The sequence below is a fragment of the Mixophyes fleayi genome, chromosome 12 (assembly GCF_038048845.1).
Source record: "Mixophyes fleayi isolate aMixFle1 chromosome 12, aMixFle1.hap1, whole genome shotgun sequence".
Lineage (NCBI taxonomy): Eukaryota > Metazoa > Chordata > Amphibia > Anura > Limnodynastidae > Mixophyes > Mixophyes fleayi.
In genome coordinates, this window is record NC_134413.1 from 56,658,262 (window position 1) to 56,680,492 (window position 22,231).

General features: G+C 40.4%; 1 protein-coding gene across 1 annotated transcript in view; it reads left to right on the forward strand.

The window, feature by feature from the left end:
- The first annotated feature begins 724 nt into the window (after positions 1–724).
- The window catches only part of RTF1 (RTF1 homolog, Paf1/RNA polymerase II complex component), a 77,337-nt gene continuing 55,830 nt past the window's right edge, over positions 725–22,231 (forward strand). The window contains exons 1-4 of the mRNA XM_075192719.1: positions 725–914; positions 13,253–13,363; positions 14,763–14,916; positions 18,311–18,515. Of these exons, the coding sequence (XP_075048820.1) occupies positions 837–914; positions 13,253–13,363; positions 14,763–14,916; positions 18,311–18,515 (548 nt within the window). The 5' untranslated portion in view covers positions 725–836. The remainder of the gene's footprint in view (positions 915–13,252; positions 13,364–14,762; positions 14,917–18,310; positions 18,516–22,231) is intronic.

The window sequence follows — 22,231 nt, forward strand, 5'->3', positions numbered from 1 at the left end:
AGATTTGTCCTGTCCTAATGAGCACATAGCACAGTGACATAAACCTGAACGAATAAAACAAATGGATTACACCCCAGAGTAACGCCGTGCTAATATGGCAATTGTGGAGCAAAGAGCTGGCATTGAAAATACTTTATTAACAGTAATTCTGCACACTTTACCGTAATATCGGTAATAGTGCGCAATTCGCGTTACTTTCTGAAGTAACGCGGCCAATTGAATTTCCCCCTAAGGGGCATATTCAATTGTCCACGGTTTCCGCCGCGGAAAAACTATTACCGGTATTACGGTAATAGTAAGCCGGATTTCAGCTCGCAGCTCCCTGAGCCGCGAGCTGAAATCCAGCGAGAAAAGTACTGTAAAACCGGTATTTACGCGCACTATTACCGTAATGACGGTAATAGTGCGCTGGGCGCGTTACTTTTGGCTGTAGTGCCAACAATTGAATATGCCCCTAAACGTTATATTGCATAATACATGCGGAATAACAGAAAAACCCATCGAGGTTTGTAGTAGTACAAGTATGTGGAGTCAACTTAGACCTTCTCCCACCTCTCAACCACAGGGATCACGTGGTCTCACAAATTGTTCTTGCGAACTCAAATAAGTCTCATGTATTTCCTGTATAGTCCTGTAGATGTCAGTATTTGCGTTTTCAAACTCCGCCCACGAAAAAACGTCATAGGCGAATCCGTCGGTTACGTGATGATGTCACAGTTTAGGGCGTGTTTTCCGAGTGGTTGGAGTCGGACTCGGATCGTGAACATGCGCACTCCTCTTTGTGTGAGTGAGCGGTGGTTCCGGTGTGTGGGCCGCGCTGCGCTGTAGGTGCAGCTATGGTGAAGAAGCGGAAGGGTCGAGTCGTTATCGATTCGGATACAGAGGACAGCGGCAGCGATGAGAACCTGGATCAGGTGAGAGGTCCCTCTTGTAGAACGTATGTAGCCAGAAACCGGCCGTGTTTACCACCTGTGGGCCCGGGCACTCCGGGTTCTAGCGCATTATGTGACGTGAGATGCTGCGTTCTAGTTAGCATTTGTTTACCTGTTGTATGGCCAACTTATGTACCTAAATTTATAAAGTGTGTGTATATATATGTATATATGTGTGTATATGCTTGTGCAGGTCTATGTGAAGTGCTTATTTCCTTTAAAGTCTTGTTACACCCTTCATATTTTATAACCGTCTCCCCCTCCTTGGACACTGTAGCAATACTGTACTGTCACCTGACCTTATTAGGTGAGTGGATGGGTTTTTGAATGTAGGAATCTTTCCCAAGAACTTTCAAAACATAGGGGTCGGTTTATGTATCACTGCAAATCACAGTGATTCACAATCAAAGTACCACTGCTATTTATCATGTCGGTGATGCTTTGGATGCCACCCTCTGCGTGATGTCTACTTCTTAGACTAGGTACACACTGGAGAATTTTTGTCCAATAATTGGGCAAATCAGCCGACATATGACTGTTTGGTCTGAGGTTGGTTTAGTGTGTATAGTGACATAATGGTCTAAAGTCGTGCCAAAGTGTCGCTTGTTGGCTCATTTGGTCGTACTGTTTAATATTTTCTGACCAATCGCCTAATGATCATGTAGTCTGTATATGTTTCTGTTAGTTCCTAGAGGAGCGACTCCTTTGGGGGTGTGTGTATGTTAATTTCTGATGTCTGTACCAGTCCCGTGTGGTGTCTGCAAATCACTCGTTTAGTAATTAGGTGCTTTTAGCGGTAAATCAATAGCAGGTGTCTATTGCATTAATGTGTACAGCGTATGTCTGCCATTTTAATTATAAACCTTTGTCGGTGTAGTGTTATAAAAACAATGTTTTATTTATTTGTATTGCTTATGTCTGCCTCTATAATTGCAATTGTCACTTTATTGTACACTCAATACACACTCATAGGGGGGTATTCAATTGTTAGTGTTAACGGAAGAAAACGAGCGCTCAAAAAATCTTAGCGGTAATTACTCGTTGAATTTCAGCCCCTGAGCGGCGAGCTGAAATTCCGCGAGTAAACTACCGTATTAACGCTTTTCTCGCACAATATTACTGTATAAACGGTAATATTTTTTGAGCGCTCGTTTTTTTTCCGTTAACGCTAACAATTGAATACCCCCCATAAAATGCAAAATATGGTTAGTTCATTTGTCTGCCTGCATAATTATATATTTTTTTGTATACAACACACTTGTTTTCTGTAGATGTGTATTTTATATATGTCTGGTTGCATGTTAGTACACCTGTGTAAATGGCAATGCATCTGTGTTGTGTAACCCTTTACATGTACATTCAACATGTTTTTATAATTGAACCTTTATTTACTTGTTAATGCATATATTTGTAAAATACACAAAATAAACCACACATTGTAAATCCAACAGATTTATTATTTAATTCTGTAGAAAAAATTAAGTTCTATTTTTCTACATATCTGTATAAAAACTAGAAGATTGGACTGGCTAGTGCTTTGTGGCATAACCTTCTGTAAAAACGGAAATCTCTCCATGATTTTTTTTTTTTTTAAATTTTATTCACATCAATGATGTTTACCCTTAATTGTTGAAAATATTCGTCAAGTTTTTCCATCTATCAACCACACCCATCAAAGGACTACCAACATTCTTTTCTCCCTCTGAGCTTTCGTCTGATATAACGATGGTATCGAAGAGAAACGGGAAAAAAATGTTTAGCATTTACCGTCTATGTGTGTAATAAAGTTAAGTTCTTTTCCAGCACCATGTCCCATTTGCTCAGCTTGTACACTGCTTGTAATTAGTTTATGTTGTGGTCTCTCTTGTTGCATCTCTGCAAAGGTACCCTTTACCTCCATAGGTTCTGTATAACAGGCTTCATTTTGATTATTATAACTGTATTCATTTCTCCCCGAAACATTTTACAGCCTCCACATGTGACTTTAAATACCTTCTTTTAATATATCTTTTTTTTTTTTTTTTTTTCCCCTTCGAATTTTGTATCCATTTTTTCAGCTTTGATAAGTACGTGTTAAGCTTTAAAATTTTCGGTACCTACGCAGCACGTCATCGTGCATTCTTCTTTCTGGAAATAATAAAACATTTTCAATGTATTATTGACAGTCGTTCATCATCATTTATATAGCGCCAACATATTCCGTAGCACTTTACAATTGTGGACAAACACAGTAAACTAATAAACTGGGTAAAACAGACACATAGCTGAGAAGGCCCTGCTCGCAAGCTTACAATCTATGGGACAATGGGTGTTTGATAGATGAGGTTAATTCTACCTTTTGCATTTCGGTCCAGCCAGACTGCAAAGGTAAAAGTGACTCATAAGCTAAATAATCCTGTCACACAACAATGTTGTTCATGGGGTAGTTGTCTTGTGGGAAATTGTGTAACGTTTGGTAATACGGTAATGTAGTGAGGTTAAGAGGGTGGTTGAGGAATATTTTAAACTTGTCTGAAGAGGTGGGTTTTCAGAGACTGCTTAAAAGTTTGTAGACCAGAATAGAGTCTTATTGTGCAAGGGAGAGAATTCCATAGAGTGGGTGCAGCCTGAAAAAAGTCCTGTAACCGGGAATGGGAGGATGTAATGAGTGTGTATGAGCGACAAATTCACTAACAAGTCCTTCAAACAGTTGCATAACATGTCAAACTTTTTTTTTATTTTTTATGTTTCTACAGTTTCGCATCAGTCTCCGTTGTTCTTTATATTTTTGGTCTGACCGACACTTTTGCACTTGCAATTTAATTCTTTACTTTCCAAGTTTCTCCTTAATTTGTTTTAGTAATTTCTGCATTATTAGTTTCTCTCTGGTATTAACTCTTCGGTATTTTCTCTTTTGGCAGTTGTAGTCGTACTGGTCCAGTACTTTTACCATCCTCTCCACCTCTCTGTCTCATTGCCTTTGCACTTTTCACACCTGTTAATTGTATTTCTTTTTCTCCATTCCCCACCACTACTTCTACAAAGCTTTTCTCTTTATGCACCCTGCTCCTCATCCGCCATTTTCTAACGTTCCTCTGCACCAGACAGGCTCCGGTTATTTTATACATTCAGACATGGGCGTTCGTTTCAGTTGTGGACCAATCGGTGTAGTACCTGTACAGAATGGAGCTTTGTGGCTGAAGGCCATTCATGTATTTGTTGATGTGTGGTTGCGATTGAACGTACACTGTACACGTGCTAACGAATGTATGAAGAAAACGTGGTTTGAGGTGGACATGCGTTGTCTGCCCTTTATTTAAATTTATTGGATATATCGTTACATGGACCTCCATAAGTCGTTTCAGTGTATACAAAAATCAAATCTTTGCTCACGACAATATGGCTGTGAAAAGTTGCTGCTGGATGGCCGGTCTTTAGTTAATCGTCTAAAACGTGACCAATGTGTATGCATTAATCGTCCGACTGATCGGACCTTTGGTCGAAGGTAAAGTTGTTGTAGATAACATGTCTGTTGGAAAATTCTCCAGTGTGTACCTAGCCTTATTCTCTGGTAGCAATCGGTGGTACTGCTATGCGTATGTGTGGCTATTCTTGGCGCATGCACATGGTGTTTTCACTGGCTAGGGATCCTTCAAAGCCAGAGAGGCTTCAGTTGGATCCCATGTTAAAAGCAAGTAATGCTGTCCTGTAATTACCATTACCTTGCTGTGAAATTGTCTGTGTGGTGCTTCTGTGGTTCACCGTTTTATTTGTGGTCTAGTGGTGAGGAAAAGCTTGAAATGTTTTCAACTGATTAGTTAATCACCTTATAATGTTTGCGCAATTGCATAATTTTTGTGTCTCATGGTTTTTAAAAAATACACTAGATATTTTTGTGTCCAGTGCCCTCCACGTTATGTGTATTTGAGCTGAGCTTTACTGTGGCAGTGACAAATCTGAAAAATCTTCATTCTGGATTCTCCCTTCTTGGATGGATGGATGGTCCAGCGAACACTTTTGCTGTTGGACTCGAATTCTGATTATTATTTTTTGTCTATTGACATAAGGACTTCTATACATTTATTTAGACTGTTTAGTGCTGGTGTTTTAGTCCCTTTTTTTTGGTTGCTTTGTAGACATTTGTGCAACATTGCTCCTACCGTACCCTTCATCTCCCATGATGCCACTAAAGCTTTCGTCAAATCTCTGATCATTTCTCACCTCGATTACTGCAACTTTCTCCTGACTGGCCTCCCCAACTACCCTTCTTGCTCATCTTAAGTCTGTACTCCACACTGTGGCAAGACTAATCATCCTCCTCTTTTGCCACTCCACTTATGCCCCCCTCTCTGCCAAGCCTCTATGCATTCTTCATCTCACTCTCTCTGGTCAGCCAACAACCTCTGACTCGCCTCCCCTCTGGTAACCACCTCTTACTTTCATATCCAAGACTTCTCCCATGCTGCAACTGTCCTTTGGAGCTATCTCCCCCATCCTGCAAAGCTTCAAACACTCCCTAAAAATTCACCTCATTGAAACCTACCATTCCATGGTTTAACCACTGCCCTGTACTCTTTATCCCCCCTCTTCATGTGCCTTTTCACAAACACGAAGTTCACCTTACCCTCTTCTCCCACCTTTGTTTCAACCCCACTCGTCTAATTTCTAGTTCACCTTACACAGACTCACTTCTGTGTGTCACCCTGTTTTGTCTGGCTCTTCCATTCTAGATTGTAAACACTCACGAGCAGGGCCCTCCTATCATCCTCCTCTTGCTACTTATGCCTTCTGTATGCCAGTTATATTTTGCACCTCATCCCTGGGTTCTTTGGTCTACATTTTCCTTGTTTTTACGCCTCAATCACTAGCTCTGATCCAGTTAGTTGCACCCACGCTACTGGGCACATGTTCAACTTGCACAGAGTCGTTCCCCCACCTCTCCTCCTTTTTTGTTAGTGTGTTGCTAAACCCCCTTGCACCTTATTGCCCTGTACAGCTATTGGTAGCTGTGTTGTGAATTGTTCTGCAGTGTATTTATCGTATTCTGTTATTTTGTTGTATGGTGCTGCAGACCCTTTGTGGTACCCTATAAATAAAGGGTAAATAAAATATCTAGTGTGTGTCAACTCTACTGTATAATCCATGTTCCTGGGTCTCGTATTACTTATCGGCCTATATTTTTTAGGAGTGATTGGTAAAATTATGTTTTCAAGGGTCTCAAGTAGTTTGATTCCACAAAAGGGCTTTACATTACTTTTGAAGAGAGAGCAGATCACATTAAAATTTGACAACCAGCATGCTGCCCAAAACAGTAGGTTAATCTATGACCTGTTTGTCAAGCCAATGATGGCACATGATACCCAGGTATGTCACACACTGACATATGTATATTTTGTAATAGGACAAATAGCTATTTAGAGGCCCGGCTAGTCTATTATCCAACTGTGCACTTCAGAAAAGTATGAAAATGGCTTACCTTTAATACTACACTTATGATTGGTGTGTATGCATACATGATCTCTATACCTACCTATACCTGTCAGGACAAAACCCTGTCGCCATGGTGACTGATAATTTGACTTGACAACCAGAGTAAATGACTGTTTTTTGTGTTCCACTCCTGTACTTGAGGCAGACTCTGGAATGCAGACACTTCCTCTGTGTCTGTAAGTGCTTAAGGCCAGGTACTGAGTCATTCCTACATTTAGGGGTATATTTACTAAGAGGCGGTTCAGATGAACCGCCCATTCTCATAATTTATTTAAGACGGCAATTTTATTAAAGACAAAACCTGATGGGCTTTGTCATTATCGGGGTTTGTCTTTAATAAAATTGCCGTCTTAAAGAAATAACGAGAATCGGTGGTTCATCTGAGCAGTAAATATACCCTTTAGTGTTTACAGTTGCAAGGCTTGGTGACATAAACCATGGTCAAAGATGCCTTCTCTGGAAATTTGGGTTTTCCGTAAGAAGTGAAAGTGGCTCTGAAAGCAGTACTGTGTAATGTCTGTTCAGCGCTCAACACTTTTTTTTTTTTTTTTTTTTCTTTGCAGAAATTTTGAGGACAAAGTACAGTGGTTGTTTGGAAGTATTTTGTAGGGAACAGGCTAGTGAAATCCTTTAACTTTTTTTTTTTTTGTGTTTGTAGGGACACTCTTTGTGTAATGTAGTAAAGGTCTTTTTGAGGGTGCAGGCAGGTGTAATGCTATTTCCATGTCAATGTGTGGCTTGGTGCTAATTGATTTTTGGCCATGCTAGCAATGTAACATTTTTGGAAAAAAAAATCTAATTTATGTGGCTTCTTTAAGAACATATGCATATTGTTCTCCCCAGAAAATTTTGCCAGCTGGGTGGCATTAAGAAGTAACTGGGTGGAGGAGGTTGGAGGTTATTGCCCACACTTGCCAAGTCTGGTGATACTGGTGGTCTGTGGTTTAACACACACTGCTGGCTATAGTGCCTGTTCTAATAGGAGAAACAATGGTTTATTCTGTTATAATAGGACTCTGTCGGGCTCCAAGAGCCGGGTGGCAAGTAAACACAGCCGGGTGGAGCACCCAGGAAATAGGTGTTGGGTAGAACACTGTATATATCATGTGTAACTTGGTTTCATTATGAGATTATCATGTTTTACATATTAAATGTAACCGTTTAGTTTCTTCAGATAGTAACTGCAAATTTACTTATATTTTAAACTGTTTTAGTTTTTGTTACAAATGGAACTACAAGTTGTTGAATTTATGTATGTAATACAAGTTTGGGATTTTACTTATTGAATAAATTAATTGCCACATCATTAAACTTTGTTTTATATGTCCAATTGTCTGAGCTATCGCTATCAGCAATAATTTCTAATTCTTCATGAACTTCTGAAAATGATTTGCCCCATTTGAGATAAGCCTGTCTTCTTTCACACGTTGGTCTATTATTTTTTTATTATTTAGTGTGGCCGTTTCCAAACATAGAAACGTTTCTTGTGCGGCAGGAGATGAGGATCTGAAAACGACAATATGCATGCAAAGGCTTTGCCACCATGTTATAAGAGAGATAGCAAAGTCCCAGACTGCTTTCCCGAGGATGTTATATATTTTGCAATAATTGAAAGTATCCTAAATAAAGTCCTACATGTGTTGCTTGTTTAGTAGTCCAATGCAGTAGCACTGCTTTAATCACTGAAATGTTTTCCTTTTAAATCTATATAGAAGATTTGCAGCAACAATTTCCCCTCTGTTAAAGTATTTGCCTTTCCCTACTAGACAGGAAGAATTTTATCCCACCTGGCCCCTATATAAGGTAGCTCCTCCTCTTCCTCAGTGTCTTTTCCTGTCTCAGCAGTGTATAGGACAGGTAGTGTAGTGAGTGGTTTTTGCTTTCTTTTTTTTATTTTATTCAAGAGGGCTTACCTGGAGGTTTTTCTGGCTTTCCTCTGTAGTGACCTTGTGGTCGTATCTGGACGATATTCTAATTTCAGCAAAGTCAGAAGAAGCAGCCTTGAAAGTTATATCTCAGGTGATCGTTTCTGCAACGACACGGTCGGTTAGTCAATATAGAAAAAGGTCCATCAGATACCATCACAACAGCTTGTGTTTCTAGGAGTGCAAATAAATGAACGTATGGACAGTCTGCCTCTCGAGAGGGCCGACAAAACTCAGTCCTTAGCGCACCAAGTTCAAGTTCGATCCCATGTGTCAGCACGAACATGTCTGCGCCTCCTAGGAATGTTTTCCTCAACAATAGGAATCCTCTTGTGGGCAAGATGGCATATGAGAGATCTTCAAGCAAACCTCTTTGCACAGTGGGATCATACAGTGGGGTTTCTAGACTCCAAAGTCAATCTCTCAAAGTCAGCGAGGCAGTCCTTACGTTGGTGGCAGCTCCCAGGCCTGAGAAAACAAGGTGAGACTCTCTCGGTACCAGATTGGTATGTCCTTACCACGGACGTCAGTGCACTAGGTTGGGGTGCTCATATGCAAGATATGGTCACGCAGGGCAATTGGTGAGACGAAGAGAGAATTCTTCAGGGAAACCTCTTGGATATGAGAGCAGTCTGGCATGCCGTTCACTACTTCCAGCCCTAAATACGAGCCAAGCATCTACGAGTCTTCTCCGACAACAGGACTGTGGTTGCTTTCATAAACAAGCAAGGTGGTAGCAAGAGCAGAACTATGGTGGCAAAAATTACCACGCGAATGGAGTGGGCAGAGGCAAATCTGAGATCTCTCTCTCTCAGCCCTTTACGTAGCAGGCAAAGACAACGTAGTGGCGGATTACTTAAGCAGACACCATGTCCACCCAGGGTATTGGGAGCTGCACGAAGAAGGCTTTCAACTGGTACAACAGATTTGGAACACCAGAAATTGACCTTATGGCCACTGGAAGCAATGCCAAGGTACCCCTCTTCTTCCGTTACAGAGACATCAGGGCCCTAGGGATAGATGCCCTGCCAATACAGTGGAACTTCAAACTGTGGTATGTGTTTCCTCCCTTTCCACTCATTCCTCAGATACTCGGGAAAATAAGGACAGAAAGTGGAGGTGATGGCTGTCCTCCCGGCATGGCCGAGGCGTTCCTGGTTCGCTGTAGCACAGAGAATGTTGCTGGAACATCCATGGCCGTTACCAGTCAGGCCAGACCTCATACATTGGGGTCTAGTTTTACATCCAAATACAAACGCCCTAAGTTTGATGGCGTGGAGATTGAGAGGCAATTATTGAAATCCAAAGGGGATGAAGTAATAGACATTCTAATTCAGGCCAGGAAGAAAATCTCCTCTGTGATTTATTACAGAATCTGGAAAAAATGTATCTGTTGGGCGGGAGACATGGCGAAGGATCCCATGTCTGCCAGTATGCCGGATGTGTTAGAATTTCTCAAAGATGGTTTTGTTAAAGGACTAGCACCTGCTACATTAAAGGTACAAGTATCTGCCCTTAGCATCCTTCTTGATATCATACCGGCATCTTGGGGTCTTATCTTCCAGTTTTTTTTCAAGCACTACAGAGGTTACGCTCCTTGGAACCTTAATATTGTTTTGGATGCCTTAACAGCCGATCCGTTTGAACCGTTACAAGACATATGTCTTAGATGCCTCACTCTAAAGGTACTCTCTTTGGTGGCTATCACTTCGGCTCGTCGAATAGGGGACATAGATGCTTTGTGGTATGAAGACCCCTTTCTGAATATCTATGAAGATAGAGTAGTTTTGAAGATGAATCCGGATTATTTACCCAAGGTGGTATCCTCCTTGCACATCAATCAGGAGTTGATTTTGCCATCTCTACCCTCATCCCACTAATAGTGACGAAACACGTCTCCATACTCTAGATGTGGTGAGAGCTATATCTACGTACATTATCAAGACGAAAAATCTTAGGAAGACAAGGCAACTATTTGTACTTTCTGAAGGTCCTCGCAGGTGACGAGCCCAATCCAAACCCACATTGGTGAAGTGGATCAGAAAAGTGATTGCACAGGCCTACAGGGGGAAAGGGCGTGAAGTACCTAGGATACTGAAGGCGCATTCAGCTAGGGCGTTAGCGGCCTCCTGGGCACATAGAACCCATGCATTCAGCAACCGATATCTGTAAGGCAGCCGCATGGTCATTGATGCACACCTTTTCTAAACATCATCTTGACGTTTCGATCTCTGAGAAGACACCGTTTGGGAGAAAAATTCTCCAGCAAGCACGGTGAATAAATTTTCTGTTTGACCTTATTAAGGTGTTGGTTTTATTGCCCTCTCGATTATTGTACTGTTTTGGTATGTCCCATTGTAAGGGCTGCCATGGAGTAGGGAATGGAAAATTCTACTCCCCATTAATCTTTTTTTTTTTTTCCTTGAAATACTCCATGGCAGCCCTATATTTTCCCACCCTTGTTCTGACAGTTATGTTATAGGACGGCTTGGTAAGTTACGAAAGACACTGAGGAAGAGGAGGAGCTACCTTATATAGGGGCCAGGTGGGACTAAATTCTTCCTGTCTACACTAGCTGATTAAGGATTAACCCATTGTAAGGGCTGCCATGGAGTATTTCAAGGAAAGGAAATTAAGGAGTATAATTATCAATTTTCTGTATTTGTGAGCAGATATATTGTTTCATAGAATATGAATGTCTGACAGGAGTGCACTAGGATCGCTGAAGGAATTTACTTTAGAATCTTCAGTAATACCTGCAACTTAACTCAGATGACCTCGATCAAGTACTAGATTTCTTACACTTCAGGATACTTTAAAATCCTCAATTGTTAATGTTTATCAAAGGACTTCCTTGTTTTTTTTTTTTTTGGAAACTTCCAAATTAAATAGCTACTGCACCACATCTAATTGCTTTATTTAAGTATCACTATTTATTTTTTGCATTTCTTTCTACTTCCTAAAGACTGCAGCTTACACTTTGCAAATCTGTTTGTGTGTGAGATAATGTATATTGCAGTGTCCAATTTCACAATGTCATTAAAAAGCCAGTTTAGCCCATTGGATACATATCCTATTGCAGTGATATGTAAATATTTATCTATTATGATCTTCCATGCTGCTTTTCAGTTGTTTTATTGTTCCTGTACAGTAAAAACATGTCCATTCATCTAAGTATCAGTAAGGCTAAAAATATTTTTTTAGGTTAAAAAAAAATAATTCTTAGAGTAGTAGCTTCCTGTCTATGCATTTTCAGTTATTGACAATGACGTTCCTGAAGATCCTGATGCTCAGTTGTCATGTTTTATACAAAGATATTAAAAGTGTATTTTTAATATCTGGAGGATACCTTTTAAACACAAGGATATGTTTGGTCATCCTAGATGCATTTGTAAATCTGAATAGTTTTTACAAAGTCTGTTGTGAGCTATTGATGGATGTAATCAGAAAATCCAAAAATGAGCTTTAAACTTGTGAAGAAAAAAAACCAACTTGCTTCTATAGCAACTGATTGCGCCCAAGTTGGCTTACCATCTGTAAAAATGTAAATTGCTTTAAGACCTATTTGTATAAATGCACTGTATAAAGATTTGTTGTTATGTAGCCTTCTTTACTAATATTTGGTATTGAACAAGGAAAAATTATTTTAAATGTGCTCAATCTAAACAACCAAATTGGTTAAGGAGCTTTTATTGTGGATATATTTCAATGAAAGTCTTCCCTTTTAAGTATAAAACAATGCAAGTTTAGTCATTTACAATTAAGCTATAAACCATTTTATTTTTGCCTAATTTGATAACCAACTAACAGTAGGCTTTCTAAAGGGTGTACACATTGTGTTGGAAAATGATGCTCATTTAAATGCATAGACAAAACCATGTGCTTTTATTCAGAGCTTTAGAAGTGTACTATGTACTTTAATAATTAATAGATATCCATTGTATTTTACCAAATGTATATATTTCTGGATAAAAAAAAATTGTGATAGAGGAAAACCTGTCCCTGAATACGTGTGTGTGTGTGTGTGTGTGTGTATATATATATATATATATATATATATATATATATATATATATATATATATATATATATATATATATATATATATATATATATATTTCTGTTTTGCTTATTTTTTTGGACTGTGAACTTCAAAGCATGCTCAATAGGCTTTAAAAAAATAAATGGGTCAAGCACTTAATATAAATAGACGTGTCTGTGCGAAGCCTAAATGTGAAAATATGGGGTTTGGTCTACGGCTATGCTGATGAAATTGTTTATCCTTCCACCTTCTCCAATACTGAAAATTAGGGGCAGTGTCTGTCCCTTACCTGTTAACGCCTTGTTACGTGATGCATGTTCTGTTTATATGAATGCAACTCTCATAGCAAAATATGATGTATTAAGTCTTCCTGTGCATTGAGGTGCTAAAGCTCCATTCAGATAATCTACACTGTAGCATCAGTTAGGAATGGTTTAATTTTTGACCATCTTCATAGGTGTTATTGAAAGGAGAACAAACATTAAATAGTAGTATTTGAGTCTTTGGAAAGTAATCTGTTTACTAATGAATGCCTGATGTGTAACTTGATTTAAACAATATTTTAATTTGGTAACAGGCATACTATAAAGTCGGAAAAGAAGCCCATGAAGAATCATGACAAATTTAATTGTACATTTGTGCAAATTGGGGGTACATAAAAACTATGGAAAACATCTTGTTTTCCTCATATATTAATATATATGCATATTTTGGATAGCCAGAATTTTAATCTGATGACCCTACTGCATTACAGAAATCCATATGTAAACCACCTTCAATTGGAATGTGGCAAAGTGACGTTTAACCCTTACGTAACTATCTATAAATATATCTCCGGCACATCATAATCCTTATGAAATTATCCTATTATTCATATTATACAGGAGCTTCTTTTTCTTGCCAAGCGTAAGAGGAGCGATTCAGAAGAGAAGGAACAACCCGTGAGCAAACCAGCAGCAACATCGGAATCTGAAACATCAGATAGCGATGATGAAGTGAGTATAGTATTTGGTTGCGCTTTACAAAAAAATTAAGCTAGCCATTTAATTTGAGTTTCACATATTCATGTCTGTGTTGTTAACTACTTTAACTAAAAACTAGATGCTGTAAATAACTATACTAATTATAGAAAATGTTTTGAAGTTATTCTAGGCTATACTACAAAATACTGTATGGGTTCATTTGGAATAGACTAACCACCTACTCTTGACTCATGCAACAGACATCTAAACTGAGAATATAGAAATACACGTTACATTTCGTCACCCATTTCGTCACCATTTATTTATATACATTTGAGGTTTCTTCTCGATCAGTGGTTCATAACTTATTTTTTATTTTCTTTCTTGGTAGAAGTGTTGTCATGCCATTCCTCTGGGACCACCAAAAGCACAGGCTCTTAATTGAATGTTTGGCATACCTGACAATCGAGACATCCTGAAAAACCATTTCAGGGAACCCCATGCTGTTCACATTTTACATACTATTTAAATTTAACAAACTAAGTGGTTGATGTAGAAGGTTAAATATTTTACAAAAATAAAGTTTTGACTTGCACGTGGGTGTGTGTGTATATGTATGTGTGTGTGTGTGTGTGTGTGTGTATATATATATATGTATATATATATATGTGTATATATATATATATATATATATATATATATATATATTACATACACAGTATCCCTTTTAAATGTTGGATAGCTAATACATTCTATTTAGGCTGGTATACTGATGCCTAGCATTCAAGAACTGTGTTATGTCATAGTTGCCTACTCTCCCGGAATGTCCGGGAGATTCACGAATTTTTGGGAATTCTCCCGGACTCCCGAGAGAGCAGGCAAAAATCCCGGATCCAGCAGTCCCCGTTGTTGAAGATGATGGGGGTGGGGCTAAATGATTCTTTGTTGCCCCACCCCCTGCTGCGATTGGCTAGAATTACATCCGAATTTCAGGGGCGGAGCCTAACAGGGCACCACACGCGGCCACTCCCCCTCGGCGGGTCTCCTCCGGGACAGCTGCCTTCAAAAGTAGGTAAGTATGTGTTATGTTCTTGAATGGAGTAAAACCGGTCCAACCCTGTTTTTTTTTTTTTTTTTCTATTTGTCTAATGAAAATAATACATAATATGCTTGTTATTGAACACTGCTTACTGTAACAAAGATATCTTGCAGATTTCACTTATATTGGCCTGTAATTTTGGATTCCCCTTTTGATATTTTAAAATGTTGGTGAAGATTAACTATGAAACCAACAATTGCCACCCCACCCTCCTGGTTTTTTGTTTTTTTTTATGTGCAATACTCTTAGCTCTGGTTATAGTAGTGTGAGAATCATTTTGTTACAGATATTAAACTTTACAAAGATATTTAAGGTTTTACTTTTGTTTCCCAGTGGACTGTCGGGGGTGCAAAAAACAAGAAAAAAGTGAAACCTGGTAAAGGATTGGAAAAGAAAGTAGGAGCCATGAAGAAGCAAACAAACAGGGGAGCATCTTCTGGCAGTTCTGGAAAGGAAAGTTCAGGGGAGAGTTCTGCTCCTGAGGAAGGTGAGAAATCTTCTGCTTGGTTTAGCCTCCTTTATATTCTAAATTCCTCCTAAGAGTGAGGAGATATATGCATCTTTATTACATAGGTCACTTTATGGAGTTTGAATGTTCTTCTTACGTTAGTGAAAATGCACCCAGCAACATGCACTTTTAAAGAAGTGCATTGAAGGTATAGGACAGTGTTTTCTAACCTGTGACACTCCAGGTGTTGTGAAACTACAAGTCCCAGCATACCCTTCCAGCAATAAGCTGCTCTATATTGGCAAAGATTGCTGGGGCTTGTAGTTTCACAGCACCTGGAGTGTCACAGGTTAGCAAACACTGTCCTATACCTTCAATGCACTTCTTTAAAAGTGCATGTTGCTGGGTGCATTGGTATAGGAGCACTGTGTATTATTGGCACCTTCTGAGCATATGTAAAATTGAGGACTCTTTTGCGGTTAAAAAATTGTGTGCAGCCCCCTGCCTACTGGGAAATGCGCACTAATTGCTCCTTCAACACCTCTTGAATCAGTTTTCAATAACCTATCTTTTATGGGATGGGATTGTCCCCAGAATCTCATTTTTACATCTCAATGTATAACTGCACTTAGCTCGTGCTCTGTTTGGGCTTCCCCAATTTTCATCTTTGCCCACAAATGCATGCATCACTAAGTGGTTGCATTCGTTCAAAAATGGGTACATCATGTCCAAAAAAAAACCCCCCAAAAAAACCTCCTTTTTGGAGCTGTGGTACAACAATTTTGCACTTTCCAGGACCCTTAGTGTTTTTGATATGTATGTTTTGATCCCTGTTATAATAGCCTTCTGAAATTGTAGAAAATGCTTACCAATAGGTATAGATGATCTGTTTGTTATCCCAATTTATATGTTCTCAAACTCCTGAATGTCATTGTCAATTTTGATAGTTGACCTGTGCATATACTCTTAGCTTGATTTTGCAACTTGCAATTTTGTCAACGTACTTAAAACCAAATAAGCACATTAATCAGATTAAATAACATTTTCATAATGATTCTTGATAAAATTAGTAATATTGTGAGTTCTACCGTTAATCTGTTTCTTAAGTAGGGGACCTTCTTCAGTAGTTTGTATCCCTTTCCTCTTTGATCTTTTTCAGGTAAATGTAACATTTTTCCATGAAAGAATGGGATGGGGTGCAGTGCTCCTAGTGTAGTGCTGAAGCTGCCAGTGGGAAATAGGGAAACCCCTGTCCCTAGAAACAAATATGAAAGGTAAAAGATTCCTTTGTGCTAATGTAATATCGTGTCAAGTGATTTATACATATAAAATAACCGTTCTGGTCAGAATGCTAATGCAGAGACATATCGGGCAAAAATGTACATTGGTGTGTCATATGTTACATGCTCCAAAGTCTGTAGCAAAGAGAAATATTCCCAATAATATGTATGTAAGCTGTCACAGCCCAAATAGCATGGTTAGTGTGTTCCATAGGCTTCCAAAAATATCCAACAGGCAGTAAGGTGGCTTGTAGCCCGAAGAGAACCTGACTAACGATATAGTCTGATTCTGACAAAGTTTCTGTACACACACAGCGGTGGGCCGTCTAAAGTGCGGGCAACAAACAATGTTGTGTAGAAGATGGACTTACGTTTGTGCTGACTGAGTCACGATCAGGTTCCTTACCTCCCCTCTGCAGATCGAGGGGCAACGTTGAGTGGAACTTGCGATGAAACTGCTGCGGCTTCTTCGATGGTGAGCGCATACGCAGAGAGGTGCCGGCGTCCCAGCTGTTTGTTTTTGTTTTTCCTCCTCTCCTATCTCTTGCTCCTGTGCTGACGTGGCAGACCTACGTTCCAGCAGCGGGAGCTATGAAAGTGAATGTGGAATTTATCTGCAGTGTTAAAAAAGCAGGATGCAGTGTATAGGCAATAATGAAATGGATGAGCAAAGTTAGTAGATATATCGAAGGCAATAATCCAACGCGTTTTCCCCAGCGCTCAGCGGGCTTAATCAGGGATGTGGGTGGGTATTGCAGATGTTCCTTAAGTAGGTGATCAGTGTAGGTGACCAATCGCAAGCAGCGTGTGATTTTGATTGGCTGGTATTAGATTTCATGAGCACAAAATGCAGATGGACATGAATATGCTAAAGGTGAAAAGATGGTTGGCTATATGGGGCCAGTGATATTCACTTGTCTATGAAGGTGCCTAGATCAAAGTCTATATTGAGGCCTTTGGGATGGAGAGTGTGTAGGTCATAGATCCACCTTGCTTCTTCCCTAGATATGTTTTTTAATGTAGTACCCCCTTCCCTCCAGTACTTTTTCACCTTTTTAATGCCAATACATTTCAGAGATGTAGGGTCATGGTTATGATGACTGGCAAAGTGTGCTGAAACGCTGTGTGTTTCCAACTTTTTTTTTTTTTTTAATTATATTTCTGATATTTCTGTATACAAAGAACAAGCCCACACACTTACGGACAGATTTCTAGATAGAGATTATGATTCTACCACCATAAACACAGCCCTTATTGAAAGCGAGAATTTGGATAGGAAATCCCTGTTCCACTCCAAAACTAAATCTATAGGATCAGATTGAGTTTCTATCATAACTCCGTACAATAGCCATTCCAAACAGTTTGAAAAAATTGTTCGCAAACATTTAGACGGCCCGCCGCTGTGTGTGTACAGAAACTTTGTCAGAATCAGACTATATCGTTCGTCGGGCTCTCTTCGGGCTACAAGCCACCTTACTGCCTGTTGGATATTTTTGGAAGCCTATGGAACACACTAACCATGCTATTTGGGCTGTGACAGCTTACATACATATTATTGGGAATATTTCTCTTTGCTACAGACTTTGGAGCATGTAACATATGACACACCAATGTACATTTTTGCCCGATTTGTCTCTGCATTAGCATTCTGACCAGAACGGTTATTTTATATGTATAAATCACTTGACACGATATTACATTAGCACAAAGGAATCTTTTTACCTTTCATATTTTACCATGGTTTGTGGCAAGCGCCTACAGTCCATCTGGCCCTGCATCTTATTTTATTATAGGGAGTATTGACTAGCTATATGAAGCGTGCTATAAATAGTAAAGTTGTAATACAGAATTGTAAAATAAAAAATGAATCTTTCATAATTTGCATGTCTAAAAACTTCCAGAGTTTTCTTTTGAAATCTGAACTTAAATTTATCCCATAATTGTCAAAACCTTCTCAATCTCTGGCACAGAATAAAATATATAATTTGTATAGCCGCGCCAAGATAGATTTTTATCTTTAAGTTTTTTGTTTTGTTCAATGGAAACGTCTGTAAATTTAAGTATCTGAAGTATTTAATAGAATAGTAGCAATTTAATGTAAATGATTATAGATGTGCTTTTTTCACTCCAACTTGAATGTCTTATGCTTCCAGGTGAAGTTTCCGATTCTGATAGCAACAGCTCTTCCTCCAGCTCCGATTCTGAGAGTTCAACAGAAGAAGAGGAGTTTTGTGATGGATATGGGGATGACTACATGGGAGATGAAGAGGACAGGGCTCGACTGGAGCAAATGACTGAAAAGGAAAGGGAGCAAGAGCTCTTTAACCGAATAGAAAAACGAGAAGTCCTTAAGAGACGGTATGCTGATATACATTTTTTTTTTTTTTTTTTATAATCGTCAATATTTTTATTGAAACTTTTCAAAATTATATGGGGTACAGAAAAAAGAAAAGAGGGGAAATCACACAAGGTGGAACGTATGGGGGACCGCCACGCAGGAGGGTGGGGGGTGGAGTCACTCGGTTGAAGCAAGGCGGCTCATAAAATCAGCAATATACATACAGAAGAGTTCTAGTATACATTAACTTTCATTTTGACAGTCTGGAAATACTCCCAGCATGGCAGGGGTGCCGGAGGGTGTAGTCTGTTCATTGGGCTGGGGGAATTCTATGAGGGCCACTGGAGAGGGGAATGGTGGCGTGTCTCGGGGTGCCCTAGGACTGTCTGTAACGTACTCGTGCAATATAAACCGTCTCGTAATGGGAGCTGATGCAGATGTGGAATACGGCAGTCTATTGTTTCCATCTCAAAGCTGTACCGAATCTTGGAAATGATTCGGGTAATAGTAGGGGAGACAGGGGACTTCCACTTTTGGGATATTGTCGCTCTAGCAGCTATCAATATGTGCCCCAAAAGATATCTGTCTCTAGAAATGGAAGTCGGGTTACACATGAAAAAGATCTAAGGTGGGGTCTGCCCTGTATTTCATTGTTTTAAAAGCCACCGTTGCTCCAAATACCTCTCACCAGAGTAGCTGAAGCACTGGGCGTGTCCAGAAAACATGAGACATCGGCTACCTGAGCACAGTTGCGCCACCAGAGTTTTGATTTGGTTTGGCCAGGTCTTGTGTAGCTGGTCTGAGGTAAGATATAGCAGGTTGAGGAGTTTGACCTGCATCTGTGTGATTGATGCATTTTGACATGCGATGGTAAGTTAAATAGATTTTCTCCCATTGTTGCGGGGTGAAGCTTAAGCTCACATCTGCTTCCCATCGAAGTTGGGCTCGGGCTTTAGTGGAAGGGATCAAGGAGAGAAGGTATTGATACCAGAACATTATTCCGCCTACATTTGCACCCTTTGTCAGTCTATCTAAAACAGGCGGTGGGAGCGAGGAGAGAGAGTATAAGGGGTCTTGGAGACAGTCATCGCCAAGTGCCTAACTTGCAAGTACTTGTATTTCTCCGATGAGGGTAAAGCTATAATGATCTTGGAGCAGAGAGAAAGGAAGAAAGAGAGGCTTGGGGCAAACAAATCTGATAGGAAGGCAGTCCTCCCGTCTTTTCAGGCGGTGAGATTTAAATGTGAAATGAGTTTGCATACTGCTTGAAGGGAGAGATTGCGAGATGAAAGTGCAAAATCTGTATGTAACCCAATAACCCTGTCCCACACCTGCATCACATCCGAGATGGATAGTAGTCTATAGACCGCTAAGGGGCGGGTGGGCCTGGGAGTCTAGATAAGGTCCAATAGAGGACGGCCTGGGCACAGAGCCCTTTTAGTGTCTACCCATGGCTTTAGAGGCTTGGGGAAGTGCTCAATACCGCAGGTGGCTCAATATACAGGCTTCTTGATAGTTAAGTTGGGGAGCATCAGACCTCCACACTGCTTAGAGCCGTACGTTTGTGGGTGAGAAGGGGGCGTTTCTGTCTCCACACGTATTTCATCATTAGTGTATGGAAGCGGGCCATCAATAGTTTAGGTACAATATATGGTATAGTGCGAAAAATATACATGAGTTTGGGTAACATAATTTTAAAGACAGCTATGCAGCCCAGCCAGGAGACCTCAAAGTCAATCCAATTCTTGGCCAAGGAGGAAAGATGAAGAAAAATCTGGGAGAAATTAATTTCAAATATAGTAGATAGGGTAGGGGGATTGTGTATACCCAGATAAGGCAGAGAGTCACTTACCCAAACCAAAGGAAATTGCTTTTGCAGAGTCGATAGTGAGGATTGCAGGATGTTGATAGGGAGGGTCTCCAGATTTAGAGATGATCAATTTGTAGACTGAGGCCACACTATAACCATCCAAGATGTGTTTCAAGGCAGACAGCGAGGTCTCCGGGCTGGTAACAAATAAGAATACATTGTCTGCGACCAGACGCAGTTTGTGTGTATAGGAGTGAAGAGTAATACCTGGAAGTTTGAGGCCTGTCTAATTGTATATGCTAGAGGGTCTATGGCAAGAACAAACATCAGAGGGGAGAGGGAGCATCCCTGCCTTGTTCCATTGGTGATGGGGAAAGGGGAAGATAGGAAACCGTTACTAAATACCCTTGCAGAAGGTCCGTGATATAAAGCCAATATGGAGTGTAGTATATTTCCCTGTATGCCAAATTTAAGTAATACTTTCATATAAAGCCAGTGGAGCCTTTCGGAAGCTTTCTCTACATCCAGAGAAAGCATAACCAGCTCCTCTCTGAGCCCAGACAGGTGGTCCACAACATCCAAAATGCGGCATGTATTATCTGATGCCTGACGTCTTGAAATGAAGCCAAACCGATCCGGATGGATCAACTGTGGTAAAAAAAAGGATTAAGACGGTCAGCTAGCAACCTAGCATAAATTTTTAGTTTAGTGTTGAGTAGTGCTATTGGTCTGTAGTTCTTCCAATCGGAATGGTCCTTTCCAGGTTTAGGGATAGTTGTTGTTTGTGCCTCCAACATCTCGGATGGGAAGCTACCGCCCGTCAAAACATTGGTATAAAGATTGGTTAGAAGCTGGGCCAGCTCTGACCTAAACGTGGTGTAGAAGGCATTAATGAAACCATCGGGACCAGGGGCTTTGAAGAAGTCATCAAAAACCTCCCTATAGACAACCTCCCACTTTGACCAAGGGAGATTAAGTATTTACATCTAATGAAGGGAGGTTAAGTTGGGTGGAGGAAAGTAGATACGGAGAGTTCTGTTGGTTGCACCGTGTCTGTGTCATCCTGCAAGTTATAAAGTCTGGCGTAATACTTAGCGAGTTGATTTGTGGGGTTGTTGATCTTATTGCCCTTAAAGTCATGGAGAATTTTTATTCGATTTCTGCCTTGTTTACCCCTAAGTTTACGGGCTATGTGCCGGTTGGCTCTGTTGCCCGTAGAGTAGAATTTCTGACACAATTTTAGTGAGAGCTGATTTCATGCAGGTGTTGCAGTGACGGTCTGTTCACAAACTTACAGAACTAGTAGTTGGCGGAGGTCTTCATCTTTAGCAGCCGCCTTTCCCATAGAGCTTTATATGTTCACCGGTACTCAGATGCCCCCAGGACTTAACTCCAGACGTAGTGCAAGTTTGTAATACAGAACCGTAGCGACAGGCCAGGAGACAAAGTAGATGGCAGCGGATGGTCAGATGTAAGCTGAGGTCAGGTCACTAGCAAGCAGAATGGTCAGATAACACGCCAAAGGTCAGGGTCACAGGCAACACAGTGGGTTCCAAGGTACAGGCAAAATGGTCAGGGTCACAGGCAAAGTCCAAGGTACAGGCAGAGGTCATACACTAAAGTTAATCCAAAAGGCTTTCACCAAACACAGCACAGGAGCAGGTTAGCTGACAGGGAAACTGGACGCTTTAACCGGCAATGCTGGTCAATCAGGGCTTTGCCATGTAATAAGACTTAGGTGGAGATTGATTAAATCGCTGGTTAATAAATCAGCCTGCAGGACGTTCTGAGAGATTGTCCGGCTGTTGTCCTGGCAACGGTCCGGACAGAGAACCAGGAAATGACGTCCCGGTCATCATGGTGACGGCCGGGACGCCAGCACAAGAGGGAACCGAGTCGCGGCGGTGCCTGTGGCTGACGCGGCTT